Source organism: Astatotilapia calliptera, chromosome 3 (genome assembly GCF_900246225.1).
Source record: "Astatotilapia calliptera chromosome 3, fAstCal1.2, whole genome shotgun sequence".
NCBI lineage: Eukaryota > Metazoa > Chordata > Actinopteri > Cichliformes > Cichlidae > Astatotilapia > Astatotilapia calliptera.
In genome coordinates this window covers 38,867,597-38,894,932 of record NC_039304.1, presented here as the reverse complement: position 1 = coordinate 38,894,932, position 27,336 = coordinate 38,867,597, and the positions used below count along the sequence as shown (strand labels likewise).

The 27,336-nt window shown below is 40.4% G+C and overlaps 2 protein-coding genes, 1 non-coding gene and 1 pseudogene across 3 annotated transcripts in view; 3 read left to right on the top strand and 1 right to left on the bottom strand.

Annotated features, from left to right (window-relative positions):
- LOC113019455 (deleted in malignant brain tumors 1 protein-like) overlaps positions 1-27,336 on the top strand; it is a 616,212-nt gene that overhangs the window by 100,794 nt on the left and 488,082 nt on the right. The gene's annotated exons all lie outside the window — the stretch shown is intronic.
- On the top strand, positions 3,033-8,909 carry prelid1b (PRELI domain containing 1b). Its single transcript, XM_026163248.1, has 6 exons — positions 3,033-3,379; positions 4,184-4,307; positions 4,611-4,836; positions 6,464-6,577; positions 7,972-8,050; positions 8,743-8,909. The coding sequence occupies exons 2-6, from the start codon at positions 4,216-4,218 to the stop codon at positions 8,832-8,834; spliced, it is 603 nt and encodes a 200-aa protein (XP_026019033.1). The 5' UTR covers positions 3,033-3,379; positions 4,184-4,215; the 3' UTR covers positions 8,835-8,909.
- trnag-ucc (transfer RNA glycine (anticodon UCC)) lies at positions 3,689-3,760 on the top strand. The gene has a single exon. It is a non-coding gene; the product is annotated as a tRNA-Gly (tRNA).
- On the bottom strand, positions 11,875-27,060 carry LOC113019463 (alpha-tectorin-like; annotated as a pseudogene).

Sequence of the window (27,336 nt, the reverse complement as noted above, 5' to 3'; positions counted from 1 at the left end):
GGGGACATGGGAGAAAAGAAATGAAGATGAACTTTTGCGAGATCTCGCAAAACTTCAAACTGGTGGGTAACAGACATCTCCAAAAACGTTGGAGCACCTTTGCAAATATATGATGTCTTGATAAAACAAGCAGATATTTGAAGTGTACACAGCTACATTCTCGCCTGAAAAGGCTGGCCCACAAAGGACACATTTGGAGCAGCCTTTGAATTGGGCCAGCCTTCGTCGCCTGGGTCGTCAGCTTCAAGCTGGCAGCCTCTGAAGGATGCAGCCTATTTTGCGAGATCTCGCAAAACGTTTGCGAGATCCCGAGTTACTTTTGCGAAATCTCGCAAAAGTTCATCTTCATTTTTGTTCTCCCATGTCCCTTGCAGGGCTCCGTAGTTTTTTCTTTTTCTTCTTCTTTTTTTTTTTTTTTACAGCACATTGTGTTCTGCATCCTGATTGGCTGTAGACCAGATAAGAGAGAGATAAGATAAGATAAGACTTTATTAATCACTCGGGTGGGTTCCTCTGGGAAATTCGGTTTCCAAAAGCACAGCACCGACAGAAGTTACAGAGTTACAGAATGTTATATACACACACACACACACACACACACACACACACACACACACACACACACACACACATATATAAATACAGAGACATATAAATATACGAAGGGGATAAATAGAATAAATAGGAATAAAAATAAAAATACAAGTGAATTGCACATTTAAAGTATTGAGGTCTATTGCACCGTTGACTATTAACAAGAGTATTGCACAAAAGGTATTGCACAGTGAAGTGAAGAGGCGCTACAGCTTAGTTGTTCCCCCCTCCTTTGTCCTCCTGTTTCCCCTCCCTCTCCCCTCCAGAGAGGCGTTAAACAGTCTGATGGCGTGTGGGACAAAGGAGTTTTTAAGTCTGTTGGTTCTTGTCTTTGGGAGAAGCAACCTGTCACTGAACAGACTCCTCTGGTTGTTTATGGCCGTGTGCAGAGGATGCCCAGCATTGTTCATAATGTCCAGCAGTTTTTTTAGTGTCTTTTCTCTGCCACTGTCACCAGAGTGTCCAGCTTCATGCCGACCACAGAGCTAGCCTTCCTGATCAGTTTCTCCAGCCTGGATGAGTCCTTCTTTGCTGTGCTGCTCCCCCAGCACACCACAGCATAGAAAAGGACTCCAGCAACCACCGACTGGTAAAACATCCTCAGGAGCTTCCTGCAGATGTTAAAAGACCTCAGCCTCCTGAGGAAGTACAGTCGGCTTTGGGCTTTTTTATACAGGTGCTCTGTGTTGCATCACCAGTCCAGTTTGTTGTCCACCCACAGCCCGAGGTACTTGTACTTGTTGACCACCTCCTCCCCCTCTATCTGAACCGGCAGGGGACCTTCTCTGGACCTCCCGAAGTCCACAACCAGTTCCTTAGTCTTTGAGGTGTTGAGTTGCAGGTGGTTTGTGTGACTCCACGCGACAAGGTTCCTCACCAGACTTCTCTACTCCTCTTCCTGATCATCCCAGATACACCCCATGATGGCTGTGTCATCTGCAAACTTCTGAATGTGGCATAATTCAGAGTTGTAGCAGAAGTCAGAGGTGTACAGGGTGACCATTGTCAATCAATCTCGTGCCGTGTCTCCTGTACATTACAGAATGTGTCCAGCTTGTCAAGTTTAAATAAATCTTTGATCGCTACCAGTGTGGCTTTGAAGTGCTGTACTGTGTGTTTGTAAGTTTTCTCGCCAACAAACACAACAATGGCGATGAAACGTTTTGCACCGTCAAAGTCACCTGCGGGTTTCTTTGGTTTCATTCTATAATACTGGACTTATTTTTCTACAAAGGTTTGAACTTTGAGAGTGTTTAAACAAGAGAGAAAAGTGTGAAAATGTTCATGCCTGTCTGAGAAAAGTGTATAAAGTGTGTTGTGAGGGGTTCTATAGCCTTAAAACATCTATAATAATTGTATAAAAATAAAGTTGGCTACTTTGCAGATTTCACCTATTGCGGGTTAATTTTAGAACATAACTATCCCGATAAACGAGGGACCACTGTACTAAGTAATTTATTGATTATTTTTCAGAAAAACAATATTTCCCCATTGGATAAGCAGAAGAGAATGGATGAACGGATAATATTTCACCATTTTACTAGGGTGACCAACCGTCCTCTTTTTTGCAGTTGTTGACTTGTAAAAGCCTATCGTTTAAATATGTTAAAGTTTTCTTTAAGCAATTGTATTATTAAAGTTTTTCTTGACTAAGCCAAATCTTCTCTTTTTTGGAAATCAAATGGAAATCAAAATATGGTCACCCTAATTTTACAAGATAAGTTTGCTTTACTTTATGGGGTGCAGCCCATATTATTGAGTCATTTAACCTGGACTGAATTCATGGTATTTTACCAGACAGGAGACACTCCTTTCCTGTACAGCTCTTTTGGTAGTTATGTTTAAACAGTGATTGCGAAAGAAAAAAAAAATCTTAGAATTTCTTAAACATTTCTTGCATTTTTCAACTGTCTTTTTTTCATCAACAACATGAAGTGCAGGTCTTCAGGGCCAGCTTATGTGATAGGAATTCCGTGGAAAGTGCAGGGTATCAAGCAAGTCCAGGTGATCAATCACTGCTCAATCTCATCATAACAACTTTATTCTCTTAAACATTAGATCTTTAAACCATAGTCTAAGTGGATATATCACCTGAAACTTAGATTTGCTCTAAATCTGACCAGGCCTGCTTCAATTCACAACTGAAAAGTGTCTGTAGTATATTTTTGCCTGTACAGTATAGTTATTTATTTATTATTTTATTTTGTAACAATGGAAAAAAGTATTTACTCCTTTTCTGTTAGCTGACACCCATCCTAGAGTAAATAAGTGCAACAGACAGAAGTGGTACCAGCACGTACAGACAGATTTACACTTTAAAAGATTGAGAGAAACTGTATTGTGATCTAAGGAGCTTGGAAGGAAAAGCATCTGGACTTCTTTAACCTCCTAGAACCTGGCGTCCACATATGTGAACGTCACATTTTGGGTTGCCTAGACTAAAATATGTAAATCATGTAAATTGACAGAGTGAGTGCACAGAGGGCACCACATTTTTTGCAGAGTTGCCACAGACCTCCAAACTTCATGCGGTCTGCAGATCATGTGGATTTAGTCGTGAACCGTTTACCAAGCAGCGCGACCTGATTTCTGCTTGTCTAGTCTGCCATCTGGTGGAAAAAGGCGGTAAGTGCACGTATGACCGCCTGGGTCCACTTTTTTTCTTCTTTGTTTCTGTCTCAAATAAGCAGCTGCTACAAAGAAACCCCCGAACTGCCTCGCTTCTGTGTTTTATCCATGCCGGCTCCCTTACAGTCCGCCGGGCTTTGAGAAACACGCGCTTTAGGTACGTCCGTTACTTGGCTAGCCGAAGCTGTTAGCTTCCTCAGCAGCTACAACAGACTGCGACGTTTACGGTAGAGGGTGTTTGTGCGACCGCGTTAAACAGCTAACTAGCTTGAGCCCGCTGGTGAAGTGCGGTTATAAAACAAAGGGATTAGCAATGCTGGCCTCGGAGCTGTAGCAACACCTAATAACGGTCGCAGCTAACAGTTTTTACAGTAAACAAATGCTATGACGAAAAGCATTGCATAGAAGTACTAGTATTGTGTTAATCACAGGATAAGTCGCTCTACTTTCCACTCTCCTGATGTGAGCATTGGTGGTATAGAGGTTAGCATAGCTGCCTTCCAAGCAATTGAGCCGGGTTCAATTCCCGGCCAATGCAAAGTCATTTCTTCACTAAAGTGGCAACTTTAGATTCTACTGTTAACAATTGCATATTTACAAATGTGCTCACCCCAACGGTTTTCATTTGGTGTCTGAAAACTAGCGTCTGAAAACTTTTTGTGGGGGAAAAGCTTTTTGTGGTATGAAAACTAAAGTCATTTAAACACACTGTTAGAATTTAAAGCTACCCGGATTTTCAGGCACTAATGCAGGCACAATCAGCTGTCTATGTCCTGTTAATGGGGACTTTGGCACGACTGTCCTATCTTCTCTTGCTTGCCGTGATCAAAGTCAGTGAGTGTTCATAGCAACGGGAACATAAATTTTATTCTACAAACTTAAACATGAAGAGGAACTCATGACACTAAATACAAAATATATTTAAAAAAAATATAACTTGTCTCTTATGTTGTTCCTGCAGCTGCTGAATGAGCTCTGTTAGTACATGCCGACATGGGGAGGTATTTCCACAGCGAGGTGGACATTAAGAGCCCGTGGCATCAGGTGCTGGCTGCCTTCTGGCAGCGCTACCCAAACCCATACAGGTAATTAATGATTGTTTCAGTGAATATGCAAAGTCATTTCTCATCAATGAATCTGATATTTTTCCCTTATAAAACAGTGAAAAATGTCACCTTATTATCTAGTACAATAAAAGAAAAAAAAACACATTAGTCCATTTTCTCCAGACAATGGACAAAGTGGACCAAACTGTCGTGCTTTTATCTTGACTGCATCAACCCTGGGTGTTGTTTGGAGAACTTCAGTTTTTTAAACAATAAAAGACATTTTAAAAAAACAGAATGTGTGAGTGTTCTCAAAAAAATAGATCTGTTTTGGTGTACCAGCACCCATGTACTCACGGAAGATGTCCTATACCGCGAGGTCACCTCCAGCAACCACCTGCTGTCCAGGCGACTGCTGACGAAGACCAACCGCCTGCCGGGCTGGGCGGAGCGGGTCTTCTCCATGCACATGGCTCGGGCGGTCTATGTCCTGGAAGATTCTATCGTGGACCCTCAGGCCCACACGCTCATCACCAAGACCTGGAACCTGAACCACAACACGCTGATGGTGAGATGCGCTCTGATTAGATCACTGTGGTTAATTAACCCCCCCACCCCCACCCCATGACAGATAGGATAGAGTTCAGATTGATGGTCTTATTGTCATCAAGCGATTTCTCCCACTTTGAATGGGGCAGTTTGCAGTTTGAGATAACCAATCAGAAAATGGCCACGAGCTGTGAATAGCATGAAAGCATGAGATCATGGTCATAAGAGGTGGATGTAATAGAGCAGACCTTCCCAAAGTGTGGGGCCCGCCCCCCAGGGGGGGGCGCAGAGCCATTGCAGGGGGGGCGCGGTATGAAAAGGGAGGGAGAGAGAAAACAAAACTCTTGGACACTGCTAGCACAGGGCGCCCACAGAAATGCAAAGCAGGAGATGAAGCATCGCTGAATATGTTTCCAAACCAACTTCATTCTAAGCCAAAGACTAGAAAATCTGGCGAAGCATATCTGCCCTTTGGTTTCACCTGCACAAGTGCCAAGTGCACAAGTCTCCCCTGCAGGATTGGTTTTCCCTGCGTTGGGAGCAGCACTGTGCTCTCCCAATCACGGACAAACAGTATCCCACAGTTGTTTATGTTTTTAAACCCATTTTGCACAGAGAGGCATTTTTTGAAAAATGCATTGATAGCAATGTTGAATATTATTACACATACAGTAAAATAATCACACCGTGACGCCTCTGCCTTTCTAAATGGAGGGACAGTAACTGCGTTTGTATATGTTAGTGTGTAAAACCTGTAGACAGTAAGATTAACAGTATTCTGTCTCTATCTGCCATTCTGCAATTCATCTCATGTAAACAATAACGTGCGCACAGCGTGACGTGAAAAAAGGCACATACCTTTGACGTTGCGTGACGAACTCTGTATTCTTCGTCCACACGTAAACGGAAAAAAAGGAGTTTTTAAAAAAATCTCCGTTTTCGGTGATTCGAAATGCTGTTTATGTGTCAACGAAATAGCTGCGTTTTCAAAAATACCCATGTAGTTGTGGACGTAGTGTAATAGTTTACTTTCTTACTGCCTGTAATTTATTGCAAGTTACTTGTATTTGCTTAGTTGTTTACTAAATGTTTGAGGTGTGAAAGAAACCACAATGGAGCAAAATATGGGCGTGTGTGGTTGGAGGATGTGTTTGTGCGTGTGCGTGCGTGTTGTAAAACAAAGGCAGCAAAAAAAGTTTGAGAACCACTGTAATAGAGGAACCAGCTGACATGGTTTGAGCACCTGAATAGGAGATCTCCTGCACATCTAGACTTTGATGGACTAGGTCAGGGGTTTTGGGCATGTCCAGCTGTGAGGAGACCTGGCACAGAAACAGGACTGGACTGGGAATGCCTTGCTGGAAAGGCTGGAGATAGTTTCCTAAATGAAGCCATTCTCTCCACTTTTGCTCATCTCAGAAAGGACAAGAAAATGGATGAATTTGCAGATTTAAAGAACTGCACTGAACACAGGTATAAATGCTTTTTGACTGGAAAACTACAAGGCCTCTTACAGTCTGGTTGGTTTTAACATTTTCAGTATTTAACTAAGTTGAATATAATACTTTTTCCTGTGCTTGAACATAGTTTGTGTTTGGAGTAAAAACGGGCTTTTTTGTACATTTTCTACCGTCTCTGCCTCTAAGACTGTTGTGGAGCGGTGTCTATTTGAAGAGAACCATGGTCAGCCATCTTGGACCAAATTGAGGAGGGAGGCCTGGATCTCCACAGCTGTATATGGACTGGGTCGACCCATACAGGTATACACAAACATACAAATGTTTCAGTCCTAAGGAAAATTGGCCACCAAAACCCAAACTCAACCTACTATCACTTAAAGTATAAAGAACACACCAGCTTCTCTTAGTGTATTTCTGATAGAGATTGACAGACCACGTGACCTTCGTGCATTGCTTTGTGGGTACCCGTGGCAACAAAATCAAAACACTGCATCAAGCGCTAGTATTTCCAGCACCGGTAATCATTAATTCTGTGGTTTTAATCCCTAATTGCATTTTATTTACCCCAAAAACAGTTATGTACAAAACGACGGACAACACGGCAGGTCCGTACAAAGGTTGATAGAGGGTGCCCAGTCTGGATCACATTCCAGCATTTTGTAGGCTGGTTTTCCTACAAAACATAACAAACATTAGCCCGCAAAGCCACAGTGAACAAAGCAGCATAGCGCAATGAATTCTATTCAAATCAATATAAGACTTACTTGTAACCTACATCACCAATTATGTTATGATAAATTACGTAATAACTACAACAGAAGACTTACTGTTGTGGAAATGCTTGGAGCAGACTAACATGTGAGCTGGAGTGTTCTGAAACGTTATATTTGGTCTTCAAATTGCTCCAATCCAGGCCATACGTCAGCTCTTGTTACTTCGGAAACATGGCTTGAACAATTTCTCTTCCATGACGTAATCCCATAAACAATCTCTTTACCCGTCGGCTTCCCGTGGCTGTCATGCGACCAGCTATTGCAGTTAATAATACAACAGCTTCTCGCCATTTTTTGTGTTTCTTTTTATCGCTGTGTGACTGTTTTCATGTGAAAGCATGCGTGCGCTAGTACCTCTTGCCACGAATTCCCAGAATCCTTTGTGGTTTTACCCCAGAATGACATCACATTTTCAATCTCTATAAAAGAGCCCCAGTAATGGCTGGAGGTGTGGTCAACACGAACTTGATAACGGCTGCTTAGTTTGCCTTAATGTTCTGCATGTTTGCGATTATAATTTTATTCCTTTATTTTTGCAGTTGGGTTGTTATGCTTGTTACATAGCTTCATGTTGGCTTAGCTAATATCTCGGTTACTCCTTGGCAATGCAGGTCATAAATAAAACCCCTGACTAGTTAGCGAGTTGTTGCTGGGGAAATTTGTTGCAAAGAGGGTGCTGCACCAAAATTCTGTCTGCGATTGGTTTGGTCTCTTATCAGATTGTCCATTGTCGCCCATAGTTTGCATGGAAGATGCTGACTTGTCTGCAAACACTCAGAACATTGTGAAGTAATACCTCCTGGCTCTCAAGCCAAGCCAAGATACCAATACCAACTATGTGACACTTCGTCAGTATCTATATACAGCTAACGTATGGTGCGGGTATTTATCTTTGACTAATTCTTTGTCTTTCTCCGCCAGGAATTCGGTCTCGCCAGGTTTAAAAGTAACCAAGCTAAAGCCATGAGAGGGCTGGAGTACTCTCTCTCCAAGCTACAGAGTAAGTCACAAATACATGCACACACAAATTTGTATTTCACCTCTGAGGGCTTCACCAAAACCTGAAGCTTAATTACCACAAGCTACTGTATGTGTTTTTGTACAAAAGTCCTGAAACTGTAAAAAGAAATCCAGTTAAAACCAAGAAAACAAACGTCAGCCTATCACAAAACCGCTGTTTTTTTCTTTCTTAAAAAGGGAAATCATCATTTAAAAACTGTGGTTTTTATTTTCTCTGATCATCTTTGTCTAATTTAACTTTTAGAGCATTTCATTAAACGTTGGTCTCAATCTAGTATCAGATTGAGATCAACATTTACTGTATTGCACACCTTTGGTGGTGGCTTAGAGTGATGTCAAATTTTTCATTGATTTTTAGATTTGGTCACAGGATTCACATTTTTTTTTATTTATTAAAATATGAATAACAAATGTCATATGAGTCTTCTCTTTTGACTTTTTTATGTAGATGTAGTTTAGATCAGCCTGATTTTCGGTCATTAGAACTTAAACCTTAGATTGCATATAAAAGACGACGGTACACTCCGGGTGTGAGAACTGTGCATTTTCTTTTCTTGTGTTTAAACCTTAAACCTATTTTCAGCTCCATTATGCTCATATTCAGTTTATTTTTCACTTCAGGGCTCAGATCAGTGTGACAGTTCCTCATTTTCTACTTTTATTTATCCACAGCTAGTGACCAGGGAGAGTCATCAGAGAAGCAAAAGCCCCTCCCATCACAAGCCACGCCGACCCCCAACCAGAAACCCAAACAGTTTGTCTGAACCTCAGTAGGAACAACAAGCCCACAATAGAGATTGACAGACCACGTGACTTTCGCACATTGCATGCCGGGAACTCGTGGCAAAACAATCCAAGTACCGCATCAAATGCAAGTATTTGCAGCACTGCAAAACGTTCATTCTCCGGTTCCAATACCTTCTTGCTTTTTCTTTGCCCCCCAAAAAAGGTATGTACAAAACGAAGGATAACAATGCTGGTCTGTACAAAGACAGACTCGACGAAAAGGCAAAGAAAAGATACGTGGAAAAAAATCAAAGGAGTGAAAGGGTTAGACCCTTACGAGCACACAGAGTGGACAAAAGACGTTAGCGTGCTGCCCAACTTTCACCACCACCAGTGCATACATTCATGAAGTTTAGTAACTTCAGGTCACTGCAACAAGCCCAGGTACAGTTTACCGACAGATGGGTACAGGACCTTGAAATGCACCGTGTAGAACGAAAGACCATCGTACAAACAAAGGTAAGTTTACCAGTCTCACAAATTGTCTTCATAAATACACATTCGTTAACCGTTTATTATTAGGACCTTTAAGCTCAATGGTAATTAATTAGTAGTGGAAATAATTTCTGGTACGGATTACAGAAATGTAGCAGTGACAATAATATTGTATGCTGTAATCGTACTGGGCAATTAGTGATACAAAAAAAACAAAAAACCTGTTTTATCTGCTTTACCCGTCGGCTTCCCGTGGCTGTCATGTGACCGGCTATTGCAGTTAATAATACAACAGCTTCTTTCCATTTTTTGTGTTTCTTTTTATCGCTGTGTAACTGATTTCAATTGAAAGCCTGCGTGCGCTAGTACCTCTTGCCACGAATTCCCAGAATCCTTTGCGGTTTTACCCTTAAATGACGTCACATTTTCAATCTCTATGGCTCGTTTGAAGAGCAGCACTAAAACGGTGGGGCATCCACTCATCCTCAGTTCTGATTGGTGACACATTAGCTGATACTGATTACTTTTCAAAGTCACCAATCAGAGCAATGAACTACAATAATTCCCAGGATTCCTTGAGACTGATTTAATCATCTTATTAAAGTTTTAGTAATTTTTTTTTTGAAGTTTGCAGTTTGTAATTTGTCAGTTATGTAATGTAAACATGATATTAAGTTAATAATTTAAGTTTACGTTGACTTTTCTTATCTTTGTTTTTATATTTTTATATGGAAATAGTTTTTTGTCTTATTTTGTAGAATTCTCTGAATGATTATTGTCATCTTGGATTTCTTTGGGACCTCCCACAGTAAATGTCTTAAGAGATTTTCTATCAATAGGAACGGGTTTACATCAGATTCAGGTAGTTTAGAATCAGACTCTTGTAGAAATGCATGTTTCATAGTATCCATATGCCAGTTTGAGTAGATGTTTGTTTTCTGGTGGTATGGCTCTGATCTTAAAATTCCAATAGATTTATGTTCTGGATAATTGGCCAACCCATTGAGACCAAGGGGAAGGTCAGAGTTGAGTTTTGTTTTTTCTCATGCTAAAGAGGATATTGTGTTTTAGATGTAGTCTTATCTGTTTTGGCTTGAAAAAGGGTTGTCAGTAACCTGGTGTATGTTAATATTGCAGCATGCCAAGCTGCATTATGCAAAATCAACCTCTGGGGCTAACAAATAAAGCTAATGTTAAAGCACTGAACACTGCAGTTTCTCTAATATCCACTTCAGACTGGTTCTAAAAGTGACCAAAAGTGAGTCAGTTCCCACAGACGCAAAATGTCAAACTTTACAACAGAAATAAAGATATTTACAGCCTGCTACAAAAATATATTTTAGCCATATGAACTGTCCTGCATGTTGGCTAGAAGAGGGACATCAGTGTTAAAACTTCTGCCCACTCCCTGTGTGTTCTATATAATATCTATTCACACATCTTGACGCTGAAGGTTCTACATGGTTCTTACATGGTAAAGTAAGCACCTGAAAATAAAAGAGAAAAAACTTGTGGGCTGCAAATGGTAGTTTCTCTTTGCCCGGATAAAAAGAATTTGTTAAATGGCGTGATATGGCAGTCTCACTTCTGTCAGTCTGCCCCAGGGCAGCTGTGGCTACAACTGTAGCTTGCCTCCACCAGTGTGTGAGTGAATGAATAGTGGAATTGTAAAGCGCTATGAGGGTGTCGAAAAGCGCTATATAAATACAATCCATTATTATTATTATTAGACAAAGGTTGAACTATTTGGCCAAAATGACAGGTGGTGTGTTTGGAGGAGTAGCACTGCAGCGGCCGTCAAGCATGGTGGTAGCGTCATGCTCTGGGGCTGCTTTTACACTATTGCTACTGGTACATTACACAATGTGGATGCAATAATACAGGACTCTCCTTTTTTTTTTTTACTTGACAACGATCCCAAACACGAATGAAAACTCGATTCAAATGGAAGCACATTCAAAGCACATTAGCTCACATTAGCTAAGCCAGGTCTTTGCGAGGAAACTAACCAATTGAAATAAACTCTACCAATTCTGCCATGATGAATGGTCAATTATCCAGCCTGAATTATGCCAGAAGCTTGTTGATGGATACCAAAAGTGTTTGGTTGAGGTCAAACCTTCTGAGACATTTAACCAAATACTAGTGAGGATGTAAGTATATATTTAAGTCTTTATGCATAGTTTTTGACCCTGTGTGAATTAGAGAAAATTCCAAATAAATTCAAACTTCAGCACCCAGCTCTTATTTTTTAAAGTAATTAAAGATGTATGCTATACCATCATTCCACCATCGAAAAAGGTCAGTTCCAATAAATTATTTAAAAAAAACAAATTACCATGACATTCATGATGAGTGTGTATAAACTTCTGACCACAACTGTATGTTTAAATGTGGAATGAATGGGTGGTGTCTGTAACACTAATATTAGTGCACATCTTTTCATTTTTCTAAGCCCGTCAGCTTTTCAAAGCCTCTGAATGTATTGCAGGAAATATTCATTAAAGCTGAAAAGACTGGAGTTCAAGCTGAACAGTTTCAGAGCCAAAAAGTAGAAGTAATGAAATTCTGGAAAAACACAGACTGGTTACCATACGCTTTATTTTTCCATCCTTTAGCAGAAATAGTACAAGTATAAAGGAGATGGATAAAAGCAGCATGTCTCTTGTCTCTGCGAACACTGTCACATTAGGTCAGCACTCGGTTGGTCAGTCAGTCCATCAAAGTCACCGTGGAAACCACCTGAGAAGACAACCAGAGTAAACTGTGACTGCTGTTCTTTCTGTCACAGACCTTGGCTCCTTTTCACAAATCATATCCCAGTTCTTCTGTTGGAATCATCTGTGTTTGAGGATGACCTCTGCCCTGATGCTGGACTGTCAGGTGACGTACAGTGGTGTGAAAAAGTGTTTGCCCCCTTCCTAATTTCCTATTTTTTGTGTATTTGTCACTCTTAAGTGTTTCAGATCATCAAACAAATTTAAATATTAGACAAAGATAACATGGCCCTGTATGAAAAAGTATTTGTAATTAAATAGAAATTTTCTAACAAACTGAAGCAAGCTAAGAGATCTCAAAAAGCAAAACAACATACCACGATCCAAAGAAACGGCTGATAAACAAAGTAGGTGACATCTCTCAGTCTGGAAATGGTTAGAAGTCCATTTCTAAGGTTTTGGGACTTCAGTGAACCACGGTGAGAGCCATTATCCACATATGGACAAAACCTCGAACAGTGATGAACTTTCACAGGCCAGCCTACCAAAATTACTGCAAGAGTGCATCAGCAACTCATCCAGGAGGTCACAAAAGAACGATTCTTGACCTCAAGCTGAGATCACGAACAGATGGCCGTATATTCTCACTTGGGTTCTGCAGGAGGACAATCATCCAAAGCACAACAGCAAGTCCACCTCAATGGCTTAAGAAAAACAAAATGAAAACTTTGGAGTGGCCAAAGTCAAATTCCTGACCTGAATCTGATTGAGATGCTGTAGCATGACCTCAAAAAGGTGGTTTAGGCTTGAAAATCTTCCAATGTGGCTAAATTACAACAATTCTGCAAAAATGAGCGGGCCGAAATTTATTCACAGCACTGTACAAGACAGACTGCCATTTATGGTAAACGCTTCGTTTCAGCTGTTGTTGCTAAGTTTGGCCCGACCAGTTATAAGGTTTAAGGGAGCGATCACTTTTTCACACAGGGCCATGTAGGTTTTTTCCTCTTAAAATTTTAAATTTAAATTCTTTTGATGATCTGAAACATTTAAGTGTGACAAATCTACAAAGGAAATAGCAAATCAGGAAGGGGGGAAACACCTTTTTGAACCACTGTATAAACTAGGACATTTTATTCACTCAACAGCTTATCAGGCAAAGTTGGAAATACAAACCCATCAGTTTAGGTGGGCAGAAAACTTAACTCCAGTAAAAATTGCTAACATATCTGTAATGTCTCTTTCCACCTCCACCAGTGAGGTTTCCTCAGGCATTTTTCCTCTTTCTGAATTTCTTACTTAAACTTCACTGTTCTCTTCAGCAATCACCACATAACATATATGATGGTAAATCACAAAAGCTGATTGTACCTTACCTAATAAGTCCAGGACACGCTGATGAAGGCTGGAGCTTCAGGTTCATATGTCAAACTGGCAGATCTGTGTACCCGAGCAGGTGTGTTACACGTCTGGAAGTTAAAGACAAAGTCCAGGCTTTACAAAACCAAGAGTGATCCATTCATTTAGGACTGAAGCCACTGACAGCAAACATTTCATCTTTTGTGTCAAAACCCTCCAATTATAACATTTTTATTGAATCTGATGATAGTAGTCTCTGAAAGTCGATCAGCATCTATTATATATGGGTCGATTCATCTTTTAAAAATGATGAATTCCGGTGATAACAATGAACAGCATCAGAAACAGCATTTTCAAAAGCTGAAGAACCTGTTAACCCTTTAAGACCTACCATAGAACCAAGGCCGCCAAAGCTTACTTTATATTTTTACATGCTGTAGTGCCATTTTTGGGAGCATTTCAAGTTGCTATACATCAATACAACTGTTATAGCCCAAATTTTAATAATATTTATGTATTAAATCCATATTAACCACATAAATTGCAAAAAAGTGCAATAAACTACAGAAAAATTGAACATCGTTTTTGTTTTGTTTTTTTACATATATTTCTACTTGGAGAAATTTAAGAGGTTTATCCCTCAAAACTTTAAATACAAAAAAGTTGCAAAAATAGTTTACAACCACAGGAAATTTAATTTGAGTATCTTCATAGTTTTATTTTTGAGATACACCAATTTTTATATACTGCAGAAAAATTGAAAAACAATCCTATAATGCAAATTTGCAAAGAAAACAGCATATGCATCAAAATAAACTATTTAAAGCAGCGCAATTTGAGTTCTAAGCATCACAGAAACTATTCAGAAAAGCATAAAGTCAAACATGACTTTTAAAAACACCAGTATAGGCTTTTAAGGCCTACAAGTAAAAAAACTACATTTTCCGCGAAAATGACGTCACTTCCAGTTTCGGGCAGGTAATGGCGGACATGCGATTGTTCGCGCTGACGTCTATTTCAATGTAGGAAGTGTTACGAACAGCTGATCGGATTGGCAAAGTGTGTTTCTGGAATATTACATTTTTGTTCCTGCAAGCACTTTTTATGCAATTTTTGCAAAGCTATATGTGGAAGGAAACCGTGACCTAGCACAAGCTGATGGCATAAGATGTAAGTACAACCCCTCCGGTTTCATATGCAAAACAAAATTATTGTGCTAGCTTACATGGTTCCGGTTCTACAGGGATTTAAAAATAGTTACGCAAAACGGAGCGTTGCTGCTCCGACCGCCTTTAAAGGGTTAATGCTTGATGCACTGCACCCATATCTAACAGCTCGGGCAAATTAGGAAAAAAAAAATCTATGGTGTCATGGACAAGAAAGTCTACCACAACATTTTAGTGCATTATGGAGTCTCTTCTGGACCGGAGCTGATTAGTCGTGGGTTCATATACCAACAAGACATTGACCCCAATCATAAGTCAAAGCTGTGCAGACACTATTTGACCAAGAAAAAAGAATGTGAAGTTCTGGACCTGATGAAATGGCGAAGCGAAAGGTCAGACTTCAGTTCTGTTGAGCAGATTTGAGATTTAATGTATTCAAAGACAGCTCGTTTTATGCAAACCAATTCTCTGTGGACATCTAGAAGCTATTTGGACATCAATAGCAAAAGACACTATGGATAAGGAACAGTAAATAATGCGCTTCAGTGTTTGAACATTTGCACACTGAAGAGAAATGTCTATGTGCAGAGCAATGTCTCATGAAATCAGAAAAGATGGCCAGATTTGGTATATCTTTCTATGAACATTTGCGTACCGGGATGCAGTTGTTCCCCTGTTTGGGACACAGGTGGAGTTGGCAGTGAAGGAAGATGTCACTAGAGCCCCCAGTGAACCGGAACATGTTGAAGGAGAAGTAAGTGGAGGTTGCCAGTCCATTTTCCTCCACCTGCACCGTCGGGTCAGCAGGGTTTGCACAGCTGTTCATAAGCAGGAAAATAAACTTTGTTCAGGAGTCCATAATAGTGATCAAAAGGAGTTGAATTAATCTCTGAGCAGCAGCGAGCAACCACCACCTCTGAGTTTCTCTCACCCGTTAATGATCAGATCATGTCTTGGACTGCTGGTGGGTGATGCCTTGCCAGTTGCCCAGCAGGAGTCGGTCACCACACTGACCATGCTTCCATCCAAGCCATCGGTCTTCAACACCATCCAGATTTTCTCGTTCAACTGCAATTCACTGTTCCACTCCACAAGTTGTGTGCGGCCAGCATCAGTGTAGGCCTTGATAGTCAGAGTGTAATTCCAAGCTCCAGATGTGATGCACTGTGCAACGGACCTGCAGAATGCACACATTTACACCGTTGTTAACAACAATCCCAACTAGGGCTGCTCAATTAATCGAATTTTAATCACGATTACGATCTGGGCTTTCAACGATCATTAAAAATGACTGAGCCGATTATTAGCCCCTCCCTCATTTACCCGCAACACCTTAAAGGCCGGTCCGTGAAAATATTGTCGGGCATAAACCAGTCCGTGGCGCAAAAAAGGGTGGAGACCGCTGATTAAGAGGACCCGAGGGAAGCTCGGAAAGCTAAGCAGAAGTTATTTGGAGAGGAGAGTGACTGCCGTTGGTTGAAAAGAGAGGTTAAAAAAAACTTCAGTGGTGTTGCACACTATTTTATATTATTTTTTAAAGTCATTGTTTACCCTTTAAATCCAGTCAGAGCAGCACGCTCCGTTTTGCGTAACTATTTTTAAATCCCTGAAGAACCCTGAGCCGTGTAAGCTAGCGCAATAAGTTTTTTTTGCATATGAAACCAGAGGAGTTGTACTTACATCTTATTCCATCAGCTTGTCCTCGGTCACGGTTTCCTTCCACATAAAGCTTTGCAAAAATTGCATAAAAAGCACTTGCAGGAACAAAAACATAATATTCCAGAAACACGCTTTGCCGATCCGATCAGCTGTTCGTAACACTTCCCACAGTGAAACAGACGTCAGCGGGAACTATCGCATGTCCGCCATTTCCTGCCCGAAACCGGAAATGACGTCATTTTCGCGGAAAATGTAGTTTTTTACTTGTAGGGCTTAAAAGCCTATACTGGTCATGTTTGACTTTTCTGAATAGTTTCTGGGATGCTTAGAACTCGAATTGCACTGCTGGAAATAGTTTATTTTCATGCACATGCTAGGATTGTTTTTTCGTTTTTCCTGCAGTATATAAAAATTGGTGTATCTCCAAAATAAAACTATGAAGACACTCAAAATAAATTTCCTGTTGTTGTAAACTATTTTTTGCAACTTTTTTGTATTTAAAGTTTTGAGGGATAAACCTCTTAAATTTCTCCAAGTAGAAATATATGTAAACAAAACAAAAATGATTTTCAATTTTTTTTGTAGTTTATTGCACTTTTTTGCAATTAATGTAGTTACTATGGACTTAATGCATACATATTATTAAAATATGGGCTATAATAGTTGTATAGCAACTTGAAATGCTCCCACAAATGGCACTACAACATGTAAAAAAATAATATAAGCTCTGGCGGACTTGGTTCTATAGTAGGTCGTAAGGGTTAAATAAATATCGTCAAATAATCGAGATCTCAATTTCAGTGAAAATAATTGTGATTATCATTTTTGCCATAATCGAGCAGCCCTAATCCCAACATCTTAAAATACTTGCACTGTTAGCAATGCCCACATTTTAACAAATATTCAAACAATACCTAGCAGCCACTACAAACCAGTCTCTGATTCTGAAGGTTGCAGTGTTGATGTTCGGCTGACTGTGAACACAGGAGAAGTCGATCTGGACTTGGTCTTTGCGAGTGATGACGTCAGAGTAATTCTGGCTCCTGATGGTGTTCTTATAGATGATGTAGCTGTTGTTGGTCTGCAGGGTCACATAATCAGATACTAAGCAAGTTCTTCATTGTTTCATCTTTAACATCTGATACTGTTTAAGATGTTGACTGACTGGTATAAACTTCAGATGACCAAAAATTTTAGAATTCACAGAGATCAAAGCTTAAACAGCAGGAGATGAAACCCACCGTGACCACCGTCCCACATCTGTTGCTGCTGTTGAAGCTGAAGGTCACCATGTGGGTGAGCTCGTCCACCTGACCCCTGCAGGTCGGGTCGTTGAGCTGTAAAGCAGAGTAATTGATGTCTTTGTCCTCCAGGAGACAACCGACCAGAGTTAGTGAAGCAGAGTTCTCCTTGCAGACCGTTGCATCACCTGAACGTCACAATATCAGTCAGAAAAATCACAGTTAGAAGTTTTCCTCCATTATTCAGCCCTGTTGTCATGGTGATGTCACAGCTGTCGTACCCAAAGAGTTGTTTTCTTGGTACTTGGAGGCAAAAATGGCCCGACAAAAGCAGCGAGTGTCACCACTGACCGTCTTCTCACCACAGAACTCGTGATCGCTGCAGGTCCTGTCCTGACAGAAGGCCTCAGAGGCTACAGAGGAACACACTGATGTATTATCCTGACAACATGGGAGCTCTAAAACTCCACAGTTCAGTTCTTTAACAAAGGAGAGCTTATTAATAGGGGTGGGTTTTGATTAGTGATTTATCGATTAAAATCGATTCTAGCTTGGATAACGTGATATCGATTCATTAAAATCCTGAATCGATTTTTTAATCTAAATTTTAATTTGCCCGAAAAGCCAGAATCTCAGGTTAAACCTCACAAAATTTCAACAACCACCAAACAGCTAAAACAGTAAATGAGAGCAGGTACATGGATTCTGCACAAAGACGTAAACACAAAGCGCGGACCCGCGGATCAGGATCAGAATTAGTGAGATGTTGCCTTTCTCACCCGACGGCACGGATTCTGATGTTTCGGCGGGTCCACGCTTTGTGTGTACGTATTTTTTACGCTAGATTCCGAAGCTGCAGGTTTTCACTGAACCAGCACAAAAGAAGCAGCAAACTACACTTCACATTTGATAAACATCGACGTGAATTCCCTCTTACTTTTGCTGTTTTGCTTCCACCACGATACAATCACACTTCATGCACAGCTCTCTCTCTCTCTCTCTCTCTCAGTCTACTTCAAGAACAGTTTTGTTGAGCTAGTTAATAGGTATGCCCTCATTGTCATCTGTTGTGATTTTATTTTGAAAGGATGCTTCCTGTTATGCTGCGGAGTATACGCGAGAGTTCAATAAACAAAGTCACCTTTTGGTGTGAATGTTCCCATGAAAGCCGATGCCCCACGTGTGATTATTCCTCCGTCTAGATAATAAGTATCTTCAATATTCATGCAGATTCTGCTGGAAGACCCGTCTCTGCTAACAAGTTTCCAGTCTAAAAATCTGTTTTCTTCATTATTCGCTTGCGCACAAGTCTACCATTGTTTACAGCACTGTTGGACGCTGTTTTTTTCCTTTTACTTACTTCCGAAAAGAAAAGCTAATTTCTGCTGTTCAATAGGCTACTGAACAAATTTAAACTTTTTAAAATTGTGCAAAATTGCAAAACGTTTAGCTGTGTCTCTAATAAAACCTCTGTAACTTTGCTCTGCTTCACTTCAGCAGCATCAGGTAATGTTCATATGCTGATTAATGGGTTTCTTTCGTTTTTGATCTACTACAGAATATTTTTATAAAATCTCAGGCCAGGAAAATCACCTTCATGTTTTTCTGTGTTTTATCCTCAGTTACTTTGACACAAAGGTATCTGCTGTGATGCTTACACCTTTGATAAAGTCTCGCAAGTGTCAGCTTTCTTTTTATAGATATAAAAATATAGAAATGTACCGATGCATGATCTGAATTATAATATTTCTGACTGTCTGAGGCCAAATTTCCCCGATTCAAATCAAATCGAATCGAATCAGAATTGAATCGATTCTAGAAATCAGTGACAATCTGACGTCTTATTAAGGTCTTATTAACATCTTACAGCAGCCGGTATTTGATGTCCAGCCATCCAGAGTGTGGTTGTGTAGACTGCAGGCTCTGGCGTAGGCCTTCAGGAACTGACAGTTGAGTCCGTCCACTGCAGGATATTTACACAAAGTGTCGGTGCAGGCGGTTATGTAGGGCTCTGGGTCGATGTCAGTGTTACAGGAGGAGAAGGGCGCCTCCTTCAGGAGATTACAGCTGTACCACAGATAGAGAAACAAAATTGAAGACAATAAAATAATAATCTGTAATCAGTTGTGTTTATCTTCCATCTATGCTACAGTCACATGTGATGTACCATGTAATTTACAAGACAGATCAACACACATGTTTTTTATTACGTCAAAGGGTAAACAGATCCTGCCTTGTGGATCAGTCTGCTCACCGTTCAGTCACACTGGTGCAGTCGATCGTGGTGTCAGCAGGCTCACTGTACTGCATCTCACAGCTAGGGGGCGACAAACAACAAAGTTCAGGCTCATTCATACAAACAGAATATCTGCAACATCAGCAGCAGCAGTCAGAGGGACTCTGAGCTTGTGATGAGGTCTTACCTGGTGGAGCTGTACTCAGAGAGCCTCAGGTCACTCAGAGAGCTGCTGGAGTTTCCACACAGACCCTCCACAGATGAACCAGCAGGTCCTGCACAGGATCAGGACAGAATGAGTCAGATCAGCATCAATATTCAAACTGGAGGAACACAGCAGCTCAATAAATAACAGCACAGTTTACAGTTTACATTACATGAGTTAAACTTTATTTTCTGTACCTTCTAAGAGGATCTGTGCGGTGTTGCCATCAAAGAAGACAGAGATGTTGAGGTTGGTGAGTTCGGCAGTGACTCCAGTTTGGTCCTTAGAGAGCTGCACACCATGAACCAACTGAGGTGAGCTGCTGAGGGTCAGTGTGGAGTCGTCCAGCTGCATCACAGCAGAGACAAAGTGGAGGAAACACTGAGTGAAACATGTCAAACACACAAACAGGCTGATTTCACAGCAACAACCACTGAGTTCAGCAGCTCTGAAAGAACTGCTTCTAACAGCCCTGAGAAGAACGATGCGAGGAGACACAGCAGAGGATGAGGGAGGACTTTGGATCAGACTCCACTCTGACGCATGAACCGTGGCTGTAGGTCGCTTACCTGAACTCTCCCACCTTGTTCCAGGTGAATGTCATGCCCGTCCACACGCAGCGTCACACTGTCCAAAAAGCTCACATCTTTACGACGTCTGTCCCTGAAGTTCCCCAGAACAAGGAAATCTGGGAGTAACGGAGTTGAGAACAGAGAGTACGCACAGCGATCCTGGATGGAGTTCATATGGCCGTGGACGTCGATGACAGTGGGGCCGGTCACAGTGCAGGTGGAGGCCAACCTGGTGTCCAACACACAGCTAACAAAGGCAACCAACCACAAACATCACCATGAGTTGCTGCCAAAGAAGGTTACCCCAGGGGACCCTCTATTTCTTAAGTTATTTCACTGTAGAACCTTTTAGTAACAAAATATGAAGAGAAAATATTTACATGCCGTTGCCTTGACAATACTCCAATGGACCACAACCAGAGGTCTGGAGGGTTGCAGTCTCAGAACAGGTGACATTGGAGCAGATTTCTGGGTCCACAGTTGACCACAGTACCAGGTTTATACACAGTACCTGGGAAGAGAGGCTTCACTTTAGTTCAACAGTTTTCCAACTGTAAGTGCAAATAAAACAGTAACAATCAAATCTTTCAGAATTACATAATCCCAAAGTCACGGTAGGAGTTTAAGATTCACTAACCTGAGTGTCTGCATCCACTGATATCTATGGTATCATTTTGAGACTGTTGTAAACAATGTTATTAACCGCTAATTTGTTGATTACGACATCACTGACCCGAGTATGGAGCTAAACAGAAACGAACACAGCTAATGTTATAATCACAGAGCAGAAAGAACTGACATCAAGCTGAAAACAGACACAAATGTTGGCATTAAATATAAAGTATTTAACATATTACGTCAAAGTGTTATTGTTCATATACACACAGACTCACCGCCACTAAACCAGTGCCACGTGCTTCCAAACTCAGAGCTGCTTCTGTCCCAAAGTTGAATAGGTTTAAGATCATCTGTAAACAGGTTAACAGGAAAGATTCAGTCACTGTGAAGAAGTTTCATCTGAAACTGTTTAGAAAAGCTCAGGTTCACAACATTAACATTGGGCCTGTTGAGCTGCATTGCTAAAACATTTTGAATTTCATAATGGAGTGTTTCCATATGCTATAAAAACTACAGTCATCACACATGTTTTTAAATCAGGTGATTATATAACCAATCATCAGACCAATCCTTCTGCTAGCAACAAAAATAGCAGAAAAAGTGATTTTTAAACAAACACGATCATAATCCAACATGTTGTCATATACTGAAGTGGTATCCATGCAAGTCTCTGTTTTCATGGTCTGTATTGTCTTAAAGTGCTTCTGTTTTCAATCTTTAATAGTTGCTTTTGATGTTTAGTTTGTTTGGTTATGATTATGCATTACTTTTACCATTCACATGCGTTGGTCCTGTCTCCTGTGTACGCTTAGATGCCTTTGCATCTTTGGTTTTCCTTCACCCTTCAGGTGAAAACTAGCCTGTACGGCTGCATCTGACATACTCATGTTAATTAGTCTACAATGTCCCTTTAAAAAATAAAAAAAACATTTTTCATTTTATGTTTGTTTTCAGTGTTGATTGAAACTATTAATTTTAGGCACACCCTTCAGGCTTTGTGATACAGAGCAGGACTCACCGTTAAATTGTTGATCGGCATGGTTATTTGCACACTGCATCTCAAACTGTTCTGAATTGTTTTTGTTTTATTTCTAATCCAACGTTCAAGAAAAGAATCTGCTTGAACTATAGAAAGAACTGCTCTCCATTTGTCAGGTGAGCTCCCCATGATGCAGTCGCCTTCATTCCCAGGGTTGTAAAACTTGTCAAAACACATCACAATGTCTCGTCTTGTGAAGTTCACCTGTAAAAATCAGAGACACAACAAATCAAATAGCAAAATATTTTGTGGGTTTTTCTGTCATGTACAGCTGAACTGTTGGTGCTCAGGTTTCAGTCAGAGCTCTCGCTCTTCTTCAGGAAGCTGCATCAGGTGATGGTTACATACTCAGCATCACTGCAGAGGACATTAATAAGACGCTGATCTCTGAACTCTTCACTCAGTCTGCAAACATCATCTCTGCTACAGGTGGAGATTAAACAGCAACAACACATAAAGCTCTGCTAAAACATCAGGCTTCATCCTACTCACATAGAGCTTCTCGTACTTCTGTCCATAATATGTGATGGGACATGAGCTGATGTCCAACACTGAAGACTCACTGATTGTCTGTTGCTGAGCACCTGAAGACACAGACACACGTGAGAGGTGTGAGCTGCAGCTTGTTAGCTGTTAGGACAAACAAAGGTTCATATTCACGCGTTTGTAGAAACAAAGTATTCGTACAAGTTGCCAAAATCTTGGAAAAGGAGGGTAGATTACAAGTTAAACTTGGGGAACTTATATGGATGGGTATAGTAGACTTAACTTTTTTATTACTTACTCACTTTACACTCTTATTTGTAATAGCAGAGCATACTCGATGCAGCGATGGACAGCCGGATAGGTCATGATCAGTCTCATAGCTGGTGTAAAACAACTATTCAAATTATTTTGCTAAAGAAATAGGGTTGATGGATATATGGGGACTTATGAAGTCTTATCTATGTTACGGTAGTACATTAACATGTACTCTCACGACAGGCCTAAACACTAAAGTACAGAAATGTTACTATGTTGTAACTTCAGATATTGCATCGTATAGATCAGCTATGCAGTGTTTGGAAAAGAGAATGAGAGCTGTTTTGATCTGAATATGTTGAGTTGATAACATTCAGAGTGCCAGTGAGGCTAAAACAAAGTAAAACAAAATGTATGAAATACATGACAGGGACTCACAGATAATCAGGGTGAAGCTGAAAAACCAGTAACAGACAGATATGGACAGGGAAAATACTCCAAATGCAAAGACTGGAGGTCCACTACGAAGCAGGATTCAATCTTATTTACGCCGGGTTTCCTGTCCTGTGAAAGTGTGACTGGGGCATATCATGATGGTAACTAATACTGCAAACCTAACCTGCACTGGGTAAGAGATCAGCAGGTATGAAATCAGTCACCTATTCTCCAGAAATGAGCTTGGCCATTTCTGGGAGATCCCTCGGACCTCTGTATGGCGAGCAGTGTTGGTCAAGTTACTTGAAAAAAATAATCAGTAACTAATTACTGATTACCTCCCCAAAAAATAATGCCGTTACTTTACTGATTACTTATTTTCAAAAGTAATTAATTACTTAGTTACTTAGTTACTTTTTAAAAACACGATTTACAACCTGAAGAGGTGATAAAGCGATAGATCTTTCAGCCCAATTCTACTTTTTCTGCATAATCCATCATACAAAATGTAATCAAATGGAAAAGTCTCTTTTTAAAGCTTGTTTTATTAGTTTTAATCTTTTAACTTTTTGCATCAAGCAAAACTTAAATTATATGCACCATTCTCTGACTTGAATAAATTAGTTTAACATTTAAACCTATTTTCTGCACATTCCAGCACATAAAATAAAATATTATTTTGTGTTTACACTCACTCTTTCAAATAGATGCAAGTAAAACACAGCAGAAAATAAATAAAATCAAAGACTCAGCGGTCCTTTTGCTCTATTTTCACCTGTGAAGCAGGAGTAGGGTAGGCGGATGCTTGCCCTGGTGCAGGTGTGCTGCGGTCAGTTGAAGAATCCGCGAGTTTCTCTGTGAGATTCCCATTATGTGGTAGCTACTCGGTGCTTGCTTGGAAGTTTAGGGGGTTTTTTTCGCTGTAAAAAGAAGTTTTCTTCCCACGCACGATGGACGCTAATGTTTTTGTCACTTTTTATGGAATCAAACTCAAAGTAATGTTTTTGTATTTCTCTGAGTATCAGTTAAGAAAAAAAAAGATTCTCAACTTTATTTGCTGATTTTCTCCTGGCTGGCTGCAGATATCTTAACACATCTTTTCTGTTTTATAAGCATTAATATATTATTCTAAAAGAGAGCAGATATTTGTATTGGTGACCTTAGTAAAACTGAAAAATGTTTAACAACTGAAGTGCTTGAAGTTTAAACTTTTAGTACTATATATTTCTCTACAGTGCCTTTCTCTTCACACACACACTGCTATTTTTGTGTGTAGCGAGCCATATTTTCCCCATGGTACAGTTTTATCTTCCTGCATCCAGTAAATATGGAAGCTTGTTTCTGCCACTGAAAAAAATGCTGTCAGTTAACTGCAAGTGACACTTTTGGTTTATTGTCTTTAAATTTCAATTTAGTAACTCAAGTTTAGGATCAGGACTAGGGGTTATAATTTGTCTGAGTCTTATTAGTTCAAAATGCCATGAAAATAACTCAATATTAACATAAAACAGGACTTGAAATGTTCAGTTATTACGTGAAAAGTTTAAGATGAGTGAGTTAAATTGAATGTGAACAGAAAACAGGAAATAATTTCTTCCACATAGACCCAAAACTATATTTAGTGTGTTTGGACCCTGAAGGACACAAACATGTTAAATGTGAGCAAAATGTTAGTAGAGCTCAGTGTTTTCAATGCAAAAAAGACCATAGCATTGTCAAACGCGCCAAACCTTCCACGAGAAAAACATAGAAACTAAAAGACAAGACAGGGGGTTTGAAAGAGTTCAGGGAGTCGTGTTGAATGTAATTAATGAACCATCAGATTGATGGATGGGCGGATGACAGAGATCTACATCCCTTGAACTCTTTAAAAATGCTTGTTTGTTTGTATGATTGTTTATTCTAAAATAAAGATATGAAAGCAAGGATCCCAGGAAAATCTGTCCATGTTTGTCAGATTATCAGCACTTCAAATGGCCTTCACTGTCCCTCCTTACTTCAGGTCATTTGGTCTTTGTTCCTCAGTCTCTGATTATCAGTTCCTGAATACTAATCACCAAATACTCAAGTCTAGTAAGGATTAGGGATGGGTATCGTTTAGGTTTTATCCGATACCGGTGCCAAATCGGTACTTTTGAAACGGTGCCGGTGCTCAAACGGTGCTCAAACCGGTGCTTAAAGAATGGAGATCACAAAATTGGTCCAAAAACTTCTCATGTTCAGCTGTTTTTTGTAAAAAGACAACAATGTTAGCCTTTTTCTGCAGCTATGGGGCATGTATGGTATCACTCTTGGCTGGAAGCAGTGCTTAAACAATGGAAAAAACACCAACTTTGTCCAAAAACCTCTTGTACCTTTTTAAGGTAATGTTCTTTCTGTCTGTTATGAACCAAATAGGGCCAGGCAATGACATGAGTGAGGTTTCCCACTTTTTCTTTGGTCATTTTAGCCTTTTTGGCCAGGGTGAAGGGAGTATCTGCCATCAAACAAGAAGACACCCGCATGTAGCTATGATGATGTTTGCTAGTTCACCTTACATGCATTAATGTAATAACGTGGTTAGCCTACTCAACGTAAACTACACACGAACAACATTAAGCTACTCACGCAGAGAAGAACGGCTGCTGCTGCATCATCATCCTCATCATTTCTGCTACACTGGCAGGGCTAGGGGCCAGGACTCTCCTCTCGGCTGCTGCTGCCATCAAATACGGCGCATTTCTCGGCTTTTAAAAAAACGCTATGCGTCGCCAGGTGTTTCATCAGATTCGAGGTGTTGCCTCCTTTGCACAGTATCACAGTATCAGCTTAAAGCACTTTTGAACGCTTCACCTTGGACATTTTTAATCTGTAGCTCTGCTCTAAAAGAACGTACGTACCTGGACCCGCCTACTATCCTCGGAAACGTAAAATGATTGGCTAGAATCTAAAGTGTATCACAGCTCAGGGAAAAAAAAGCACCGAAATAAAGCACCGAAATGTGCGCTGCTTTTTGGTCTGGTTACTACCGTTTATGTCAGAACCGGTGTACCGGTACCCATCCCTAGTAAGGATACTTTTAAAGTAGCTGCGGTGCATGCTTACCTGCCAGTACAATGAATGCAGACAGGAAGAGCAGTGGGCACAGCATGTTGGAGGGAACCAATCGCCTGACAAAGACCTGAAAGAAAAAAAAACACAGTTGGACGTCTGTGATTGGACAGAAAGTAGCACAAACATCAAATGGTAACACTTGGAGTTATTACTGTACATCATCTGTAAGGTTAGGAAAATCCCAGCATGCAGAATGTTTGAAATTATGACTCTGAAGATGTCACAGAAACAGACTAACTGAACAATCATCACTGTGCGAGTTAAACATCTCCATGCTCCTTCAGCTGTCAGTGAAATTTGTCTCCTTGCACCAACACTTGGCACATTTCCTCTCTGAATCTAAGTTTATTTTCTCATTAAACACCAAACTTCAAAGAAGAGAAACATAACAATATGAATAAAAGACTGGAGGAATGCGTATCATGAGCAAAAAAAACAACGAAAACCCTGAATTTATCCTTTAAAAGGAGGACTCGGCATTTAAAAGTTCTAAAAGTCAGTGTGCGAGTTTTGCCCACTCCTTCGTCTGTCTGTTATTTATCCTGTTAAAGCCACAGAGATGCCCGTCAGTGACTCTTTATTGTTCTACTCGTGCAGCTCGTCTTACCTTCTGGAGCTCTGTTGGAGGATGAGGAGGGTGGAGGCTGCTGCTAAGGAGGCTGTCTGGTGATGGTGTCTCTGTGAGCCGTCCGTCTCTCTTTATTTGGATCCTTCCTGCTGTCCACACCCAGGTAGAGAGGAGGGCTGGAGGAGCTACCTGATGGGAACCTCCCACTGATGAATCAGCCTCTTACAGAGAGACACCTGAAATAAGCCCCCGAGAGCTTCAGGTGTTTTTTGAAACCTTTCAGCATATAACATTTATGTCTTCTTAAATGGAATAAAATTAGACATAATTCCTTATGAATTTTGATTGCTGAGATTTTTCTAGTGACCAACATCTTGTCCCGGTCCCGTTCGTAAT

What these genes read in the sequence shown, in the direction of transcription:
- prelid1b (XM_026163248.1), top strand. Translation starts at nt 4,216, where the DNA reads ATGGGGAGGTATTTCCACAGCGAGGTGGACATTAAGAGCCCGTGGCAT. An exon ending in CGCTACCCAAACCCATACAG is followed by an intron (nt 4,308 to 4,610) that starts GTAATTAATGAT and finishes TTGGTGTACCAG; the next exon opens with CACCCATGTACTCACGGAAG. An exon ending in GACTGGGTCGACCCATACAG is followed by an intron (nt 6,578 to 7,971) that starts GTATACACAAAC and finishes TTTCTCCGCCAG; the next exon opens with GAATTCGGTCTCGCCAGGTT.